Genomic DNA, 10,304 nt, shown 5'->3' with positions numbered 1-10,304 from the left:
TCAGGAAACATCAACTTTCCTGCTCCTCTGATGCTGCCTGGCCTGCTGTGTTCCTCCAGCTCCACACTGTGTTATCTCTAGAATAGTCAAGCAGCTTGAAGGTCTGTCTCCAGTTGCACTGTGCTCCCTCAGCCAAGATTCCAGTCTGTCTCTCAGGATAGGGAGCAGGGGAGTTGCTGGAGACTGAAAACAACCTGGAACTGAAACTTGCCTGAAGGTCAACCTCTCCACCCTCACCTCTCAACTTGCAATTAGAGTAGAATCACATAAAAGTGGAAATGTCCTAATGCGTTGGCAATCCCTGGTCATGTCGCTGTGACAAAATAAATATTTGCAACCAGCACCAAGACCTGTGTAACAAACTACTGGTGAGACTTGGAAGCTGTCTGTTACCAAACTCTACAGAGGGAATATTGAGTTGCTTGCTTTAATTAATGGCCCAATAACACAACTGTAGAATCAGTTAAGTTTTAGAACGCGTGAGTTTTAAATGTAGAATTTTGTTAGTCCAGAGGAAATCCTTCTGTTGATTTCTGGCAAAGGGGACATCTGACCACAGTCTGTCATGTCTGATGATGTGCAACAATATTTACTCACAGTTTATGGTCTGATAAATTGAAGCCTTTATAAACCATTACTTAAATAAATTGCATCTCTCATTGTAGGATATTAATAACAGATGGTTGATATTATTCCAAAACCTCCTGCTTATTCTCTCTGAGGATTCCCATGGCTTCACATACCAGGTAACTGGCTTAGACTCATTAAACTGCAGAATATAGATCCAAGTTGTGGGCTTTCAACAATATTTTATCATTCTGATACTTTCATTGCATGGATTTAAACAAAAGTTTTGATTTTCCTGGAAAAAGAAACATGCTGTAAAAACTGAAACAAAAACAGAAATTGCTGGAAAAGCTCAGCAGGTCCGGCAGCATCTGAGAAAAGAAATCAGAGTTAACATTTCGGGTCCGACGAACCTTCCTCAGAACATATCAGCTCTGAGGAAGGGTCACCAGATCCAAAACGTTAACTCTGATTTCTTTTCACAGATGCTGCCAGACCTGCTGAGTTTTTCCAGCAATTTCTGTTTTTGTTTGATGAAGGGTCGTCGGACCCGAAATGTTAACTCTGATTTCTTTTCACAGATGCTGCCGGACCTGCTGAGCTTTTCCAGCAATTTCTGTTTCTGATTTATAGCATCCGCAGTTCTTTCGGTTTTTATACTGTAAAAGCTATTGGTCTTGCAGTCTTCTGGATAGAGTTTCAGGAATACCAAATCTCAAAGTGAACAATACAGAAGGGCCCCCTCTTGCCTGGTTGAGTGTAGCTCCAGCAAGACTTAAAAAAGTTTGGCACCATCCAGGACAAATCAGCCTGCTTGATTGGCACCACATCCATCATCTTCAACAATCACTTTGTCCACCATCAACTCACGATGACAGTAGTGTGTACGATCTACATCACCAACAGTCTTTCATCAGCATCTTCTGAACCCTTGAGCTCTACCATCCAGAAGGACAAGGGCAGCAGGTACATGGGACCACTGCCACCTTTAGATTTCCCTCCACGTTGCACGCCATCCTGACCTGGAAATATATTGTCATTCCTTCACTGTCGTAGGGTCAAAATCCTTGAACTCCCTCCCTAACAACATTGTGTGTGCACCTACACCATACAGGCCACAGCGGTTCAAGAAGGCAGCTCACCATCACCTTCTCAAGGGGAATTGGGATGGGTAATAAGTGCTGGTATAGTCAGTAACACCCACACCTTGTGAATGAATTAAAAAAAAATTTCCTGGAGGAATAGCATCTTTCACTCAACCTATGGGATATCAAAGAATGAATGGGTTAATGTAAATTGGGAAGCAAAGAGTTTCAAACAAGACTGCTAACCTTTTGAATGCTAATAGCTCCTTTGCATGGGGGGAAGGGCCTGTAAATTTGAGTAATTTATAAATGATGTAGAAAGCATGCAAGCAATCCCAATCTTCCACTTTCTGTTATAGGGTACACTCCCTTTAGCAGGGATTACAGTAAATGGCATTGACAACACCAATAACAGCTCAGAGCTGCACCATGCTTTTCAAATTACAGGTAAGTGGCAAACAGTTTAGGTTCTAAATTATCTGATTAAAATGTCATTTCTGCCTAATTATCTTTTACAACCAAATATCCTTCAATATTGATGTATGGATTTATTCGTTGAAGCTTGCAATTATCACAAGGTTTATATGGCAAGTTTCAGTTTAATGAGCAATTGGATTTTTTTAACCAGTTTTATCATTAATTTTTTCTTTCTAAATTTCTATTAACTGAGCATTTATATTTCTCCTGTTTCATTCTTTTCTTCGTTTTTCCGTCCTCACCTTTTCCCTCTCTTCTGCTGTCCTGTTTTTCATCTCCAACTCCTTTCTTCACTTCTTTTCTTCACTAAGTTCCCCCTTGCTTTCCCCTCTCTATTTCCCTTTCAATCCATCCCTCTCATCTCCTCCCCGTTCCTCACCCCTCCTGTCTTGTCTCCCCTGTTCCTCCACCCTTCTCTCCCTCGTCCTCTTCCCCGTCTCTTCTTCTCTTGCGTTCCCTTTCCCTCTCTTCCTTCTACTCCTGGCTCCATTCCTTCTTCTCTCCCACATCCCCCCTCCTCACTGTCCTCCCCCAACTCTCTTCTGCTCCTTCCACACTTGCCCCAGACAAACCAGCAGTGACCCAATAACTGGGAAACTGGAAAAATCACCCTGTTGGCCGATAGTCTAGTGCTGACCTAATTTCCTCCCATTCACTGCACCCCAAATTGCAAGGTAGATGCCAACTTCAGAACAGATCCATGAATGAACACAGATCTCAAATTCAAACCACACAATTGTTACCGGTGGTAGAAATTATGAGATTCAGATATAGTAAGAACTGCCGATGCTGGAGTCAGGGATAACACAGTGCGGAACTGAAGGAACACAGCAGGCCGGGCAGCATCAAAGGAGCAGGAAGGCTGACGTTTCGGGTCAGGACCCTTCTTCAGAAATGGGGGAGGGGTAGGGGGCTCTGAAATAAATAGAGAGAGGGAGGGGTTCGGGCTGGGGAAGGTAGGTGGATAGTGATAGGTGAGTGCAGATAGGTAGTGGTGGGGATTGGTTAGTGAGGTGGGGAGGAGCGGATAGGTGGGAGAGAAGATGGACAGGTCAAGGAGGCGGGGATAAGAGGGGATGGGGAAGGTAGGTGGGATGGTGATAGGTGAGTGCGGGTAGGCAGTGGTGGGATTATGAAATTATGAGATTATTTGTCTCTACTGATACAAGCATACTTCACTGGACCATGAATATGTTCCCTAAAAAGTACTAATTGCAGGAGCTGATAACCCACTGAAGATTTTTGAGAAATTTTGTTTAATAGCGAATGGAGCACAGGACGTTGAGAGGTGACCTTATAGAGGTTTATAAAATCATGAAGGGTATAGACAAGGTGAATGGCAGGTGTCTCTTCCCTAGGGTGAGGGATTCAAGACCAGGAGGCATTTTTTAAGGTGAGAGGAGAAAGATTTAAAAAAGATGTGAGGGCCTTTTTTTTTAATTAAACAGGGGTGGTTAATATGTGGAAAGAACTTCTGGAGGCGGTAGTAGATGTGGCTACAGTTACATTTAAAAGACATTTGGATAAGTACATGAATAAAAAATGTTTGGAGGGATATGGGCCAAGCACAGGCAGGTGAGACTAGTTTAGTTTTGGATTATGGTTGGCACGGACTGGTTGGACCCAAGGGTCTGTTTCCATGCTGTATGGCTCGATGACTCACATTGATCTCACAAATATACCTATTTTAGGGAGAATATTAGTTAACATTTAGAGAAAAATAATTTTCAACACAATTTTTTAGCTGAATACTTAAGTTTCTAAAACTTTAAATTTGTTGTTGTATTAAAATTGCTCAATTTTATCATGGAAAATTATTTTTAAAGGACAATGTTGATCAATGGAACCAATGTCCATATTCACAGAGATTTTGGGCACTGCATTCCACAGTTTGTCTTGGAAACCACAATTCTTTAGCCTTGGCTGTAGTATATTAATGATGTGAAGAGTATTTTTAAAATTATTTGGAGAAAAATAGAAACATAAAGAATTGCTTGTGGCTTAAAATTTTGCCAGCTTTCAGGGTCATCTGTTGTTAGGAACATTCCTGATGGTCATTGTAACTGGTTTCACTGTGATGCATAGCTCTGATGGACTGTGAAGAGGCTGTTTTGTTTGACGCAAACTGAAATGATAAAATGGAAAAATAAAAGTATTGCCTTTTAGCAGGACAGTTGTAGTCTGCTTGAACTAAGCAGCCTGCTTTTGTGTTGTAATATCTTTATCAAAAATTTGAGTGCGCTGTATTGGGTAATTAAGTCGAACTTATCAGTCAGTTTACATCTTGGTGTCAAAATTATTACTCCTTCAATGAGTCTTGAGTGAGGCATTGATTACATGGAGTGTTGGACACGAAAGCTTTTGCCAATAATCAGGATACTTACATTGATATTAATATCAGAGGGCAAAGGGAGATTTATTTGAAGTGAATAAATTTATCAGTGATCTAAATAGAACAAATAGGGACAATTTGTTTCCAATGGCAGAGAGCTCAATAATCACACAACATGGGTTTAACATTATTAGTTGAAGGAATAAAGGGGTTTGAGGATGTTTATTTTCACCTGGAGCATGATGGAGGTCAGGGTTTTTTTTTCCTTTATTCATTCACGGGATGAGGGGTGTCGCTGGCTAGGCAGCATTTATTGCCCATCCCTAATTGCCCAGAGGGCAGTTCAGAGTCAACCACATTGCTGTGGTTCTGGAGTCACATGTAGGTCAGACCAGGTAAGGATGGCAGTTTCCTTCCCTAAAGGACATTAGTGAACCAGATGGGTTTTTCCAACAGTTGACAATGGATTCATGGTCATCATTAGACCCTTAATTCCAGATATTTATTGAGTTCAAATTCCACCATCTGCTGTGGCAGGATTCGAACCCAGGTCCCCAGAAAATTATCTAGATCTCTGGATTAACAGTCCAGTGATAATACCACTAAGCCATCACCTCCCCCTTCAATGAGTGAAAGAGGTAGGGCACACATGTTGGCCATTCAGCCCATCATGTCTGTGCAAGACCAGTGCCTCAATGCAAAAACTTCTATTGCACCTTAAAAAACATCCATTTGGATGTGCACCTGAGGTGCTGGTTTTGCACAGACATGATGGGTTGAATGGCCATCTTTGTGTCCTAAATCTTTCTGCACCTTGAACATAGATCTTGCATAGTTATGTTTACTTTAAAATGCAACAAAGAGTGGAATTCCATTATAATGCAAATGTCAGTGCCCATAATGTGAAACCACACTACTGCTGGATTGTGTTAATAAGAAAATTGCTATTTTCTTCTGTTCTTAATTACAAAATTAAAGTTAAAATAAGATTTAATTTGTTTGGAAGCCATGAAACCTCATTCTATAAGTGAATTAAAAGTCACCATAGTCCTGCTTTTTCATTAGACAGAGATGACTGGTTGTGATTTAACCTGGGGGTCACCGTGCCTCAGGTGAGGGGAAATTATCAACCAAAGAATAGAATCCCTACAGTGTACAAGCAGGCCATTCAGCCCATTAAGTCCACAGTGACCCTCTGAAGAGCATCCCACCAAGACCCACCCCTGTAACCCCACATTCTCCATGGTTAATCCATTTAGCCTGCACTTCTCTGGACAACATAGCATGGCCAATACACCTAACCTGCACATCTTAAGACTGTGGGACGAAACTGGAGCACCCAGAGGAAACCCACGCAGACACAGGTAGAATGTGCAAACTCCCCACAGACAGTCACCCAAGAGTGGAATTGAACCTAGGTCCCTGGTGCTGAGAGGCAGCAGGGCTAACCACTGAGCGACCATGCCGGCCCAAAGGTTGAGAAGGAGTGTCCTTTATGGTAACCTCAGCTGGTGCAGGATTTGAACCCAAACATTTGGCATCAGTCCGTATCGGAGATATAAGTGAATTAGTGGTATACTGAACCACATCATACTGGACCTCCATTGTATTTGGAAGTGATGTGAGGCTAATTCGCATTGAGGTTGCTGACTTGCTCGCTGAGTCAGAAACCTCACCCACAACACGAGCTACAAATCTTTGCTAAAACCTTAAACGATTATCATTACCAGGATTCAGCTGATGGTGGAATCCAATTGAACTCTGCTTTTCCTGTTTACAGGGCTTTTGGGGCTCCTGAATGAGATTTGTGTTTTGTAATCTACCTTGGGATTCATTTACTTGTAGATTACATCCTTTTATCCGTTCAATAACTTGCTAGCAAACTTGGCAACATATCAATAATTAACTGTTTGTTTGATTCCAAACCCATTGCAAATTATGGCAAGATTGCAAAACTTTTGATTACTGAAGGAAGATAGTGTGAATTGAAGAACCCTGTATTCCAAAGACATGGATCTTAGAACAGCACTGTGAATGATCATTTCACTGCTATAGACCTTTATAGAACTGAAATGGGCCAATTTTAACATAGTCTCAGAGTAAAGGGGTAGCCATTTTAAGGCTGAGATGAGGAGAAATTCCTTCTTTGAGAGGGCTGTGAGTTTTTGCAACTCCTTGCTCCAGAGAGCTGTGGGCGTAGAGTTCTTGTGTATATTTAAGGCTGAGATAGATAGACTCTCGATCAGTAGGGGAATCAAGGATTATGGGGAAAGGGCAGGAAAGTGGGTGTGTGGAATGCTGGATCAGTCATGATCGTATAGAATGGTGAAGCAGAGTTGAGGGGCCGAATGGCCTACCCCTTTTTTCTGTTTCTAATGGAATTTTAGATTCTGTGCTGGCTCTTTGTTGGAATAATCTAAAACTAATCATGTTGTCTTCCTTCCTCTGTATAACTCTTGTGCTTTCTCTGCTTCAAGCATTTATCTCCTTGTCTCATGAAAAGCCATATCTCTGTATCACTCACATGTCTAAACATTTCATGCTCCAACAACTCACCTTGTCTAGAAACTTAGACAAGCTTCTTTTCTTACAGTCATGGTTTGGAGACCTGAGTTTTGCTGCTTGTTCCTGTGATACTCTCATACCTCTAAGGAAGTGTAAGACAGCACTTGCTTCCTCCTCCTTTAATGTCAGACAGCCTGGAGGAGACTCTCTGCTGTTGCTAAAAGGTTCAAAACTCAATTGACAAGCTATTCAACTTTTAATGAATTTACTGTGAATGAGACTGTAGTTATACTGCATGTGGAAGTCCTTTCCAGAGATAGTTTCCAATCTTTTGCTCTTAGTGAGGAGTTATAAGGCAATTAGACCATTCCCAGAACCAGGACTACTGTGCACATTATGGGGAGTAGACCAGAGAAAGGCACTAAACAAAATGGTCATTCAGAGAGCTGGTGCAGACACAGTGGACCTCATGGCCTCTTTCTGCACTGTAGTAGTTAGTGATTCCAAATTTCCTTTCCTAAACTGCCCATGCAAAAGATTAAATGGATGATCTAAAATATTCACATAGTATTCTAACTTGCTGTGAAAGGCAGATAAAGTAGAAAAGGCCTGCAAGTATTATCCACAGTAACTTGCATTTATAGTTAAAACATCTCTTAACTGACACAGCTTAACACTGAGTCTGTTAAGGAGTTATAAGGACTAAAAATGTTGGTTGAAAAGATAGGTTTAAAGCAATGCCTTAAGGGCTAAGAGACAGAGGAGGGGGAGAGGTTAGGGAGGGAATATCAGGGCTTTGGGGTGAAATGGTTCAAGATGCTAGAATGATTGGAGATGTACAAAATGTCAGAATTGGAAGAGCACGGCATTCTGCAAGTTTCAGGATTATGGAGCTACCAGAGATTTACAATTGACATGCATGTACGTGTGCTCTACCTGTCTGCAGGTCCACTGCTGCATCCCTTTACAGTTTACTGTACCACGGAGGAAGAGGTGAAGGAGTGGCTGTATTGTCTCAACAAGCAAAGACAAGTGAGCAGCAAGATTGCAGATTCCCCTCGAGCACAAATATGCACAGAACTCGATGTAAGTTTACTTTCAGCTGCCTTTTCTTATCCTTTCACAGGATGTGGGCATCGCTGGCTAAGCCAGTATTCAATCCCCAATTTGCCCTTGAGAAGATGGTGATGAGCCAGTTTGAACTGTTGCTGTCCATAAGGTGTGAAAGCTCACCCTGCTCACTGTGCTGTAATGAAGGGATTTCCAGCATTTTGATCCAAGAACACTGCACCAACAGAGATATAGCTCCAAGTCAATGTGGTTGACTCTTAACTGCCCTCTGGGCAATTAGGGATGGGCAATAAATGCTGGCCTGGCCAGTGACACCCTGACCTCATGAATGAATAAAGAAAGTCAGGATAGTTGGGCAAACATATGAGCTACGTATTCTTCTGGAAGTTACACTGAGAGAGAAAATAGACGGATGTGAGTCAAAAGGAAAAGCAGGATGGATGCTGTATCTCCTCCTGCAAACCGTTATTCTGCTTGTTCCCTTGTAAACATGTGTGAAACAGAGAAGCACTCTGCCTGTCTCTTCTTCACTGGATGGAGATGGAAATGGGGAGAGTCATTGCTTTCTGGGTTTCCACACTTTGCTGAAGATCGAATGCCAGGAGCTCAGGGAAGCAGACAGTTTCAATCATTCAGTAGAGCAACACCCATCATCCCCCCACTTGATTTTCTCTCTCTCTCTCTCTCCCTCTCCTCTCCCCCTTTCTCTCCATCAGCACGAGCTGAAGATTAATAAGGTTTAGTTAGACTGGACACTGGTAACAGACTCCAACAGCGGAGTATAAGACATATCACCACCCCATACAGGATGTGTCCTTTGCATAGATGCTGATGACACCAAGAAGAATTCATCTGCAATAGTCGAAACTTAACAGGGGCTTGTTGGTGTGCAGGAAGGGGTCAGGTGGAGTGTACACTATGCCCTTAGGTATAGTATGTATTTAAGTTGGGAAATCTGAGCTCTGCCAGGACCTATAGCTTCCTTTTCATAAAGACTGTTCCCTTCAGGCATCTTGACCTTAATTTCAGATACTGTAGAGCTCTTAGTATAAATCTTGGGGATCCACAGCTAGGATTACAGTGCATTTCATTAGTTATCCTAGTTAGGTGACTTGCAGCTATCTGAGTAAAGTGAAAAGGGCTTTGTTGTAGGCGTGTCATTGTCGGACAATCTTTTATCGTCACTATGTGATTTGTGGAATTGTGAATAGGTGCATATACCAGCTGTTTGTGAAGATTTTTATGCAATTCATACTTTTCTATAACTGCCCCTAAAGCAACAAAGGGCTGGGGTCCATCAATATGGCTTTCTTACTGTCAAGATTCAACAAGCTAAATATCTCCTCTCATTCCAACATTTCTCTGCTCTATGTGGTATTACCTTTTAATAAAACATTTAACAAATAATAATAACATTAAACAGTCATCATCTCTCTTTGAGGCCCTTTGAAGATTATTGTAGCAGGTGGAAACAAACATAACCATAAAGTAAATAAATTATTTTATTGCAATTAGTTATCCTGTGCGTAAGAGTTTTAGCTAGTTTTACACAACAAGATCCCTCAAATTGTGATGCTGTGAGTGGGAATGGTGGTGAGATGTTTGCAGCTTGCCCTTCTTTTTCATGCAGCACATTGAGTTATTTCAATACGTGCCCAGTAACAGATTGGGGTCACAGTTTAAACACTGTGGACAAAAGCACTGGCAATGCAGCATTACTTCAGCCTTGCACCAGAAGGGCACTTGGGATTAGATACTTAAGTTCTGACATGAGGGATGAACCTACAATAATTTGACTCTGAATATGAGCATGTTGAAAATCCTTCCTGCTCTGCATAACCCTGCCATCCTTATGTTAAACCTTAAAACTGGAACATATTAGGCAAACTTATTACAGCTTACATGACTCAACCCACGCCCCAGTGTTAACAGGATATTCAGTCAGTTACACATTAATCCTCAGGTTTATATTATTTACAGATTGGTACGAGAATCTAACAGATACCAATGATTGGCAATGATTGTTTATCAATGTTGGGCGTTATCTCAGCTATTGCTTACCTGGTATATTGTGTCATTTGAAGCATTCAACACAAAAGTAATTCCTTCCTGTCTGTTCATTCTTTCCTCTAGAGCTTGGTCTCTTTATTTTCCTCCTTGTTTATATATTTTATCTATTATTTTGCTGCCCTGAAGAGCTATCTCTATTAGAATGGCAGTAGGGTACCTGCAGTGAGAGTGGGAAATGTCCTGCCACTGGTCACAAT

At 41.6% G+C, this 10,304-nt stretch overlaps 1 protein-coding gene across 1 annotated transcript in view; it reads left to right on the top strand.

The window, feature by feature from the left end:
* The window catches only part of LOC125486627 (rho guanine nucleotide exchange factor 7-like), a 37,951-nt gene that overhangs the window by 9,183 nt on the left and 18,464 nt on the right, over nt 1-10,304 (top strand). Inside the window, exons 4-6 of the mRNA XM_048614868.1 lie at nt 666-746; nt 2,012-2,099; nt 7,913-8,052. Coding sequence (XP_048470825.1) covers nt 666-746; nt 2,012-2,099; nt 7,913-8,052 — 309 coding nt within the window. The remainder of the gene's footprint in view (nt 1-665; nt 747-2,011; nt 2,100-7,912; nt 8,053-10,304) is intronic.

The sequence above is a fragment of the Rhincodon typus genome, chromosome 31 (assembly GCF_021869965.1).
Source record: "Rhincodon typus isolate 14 chromosome 31, sRhiTyp1.1, whole genome shotgun sequence".
NCBI lineage: Eukaryota > Metazoa > Chordata > Chondrichthyes > Orectolobiformes > Rhincodontidae > Rhincodon > Rhincodon typus.
This window is presented reverse-complemented; position numbering and strand designations above follow the sequence as displayed.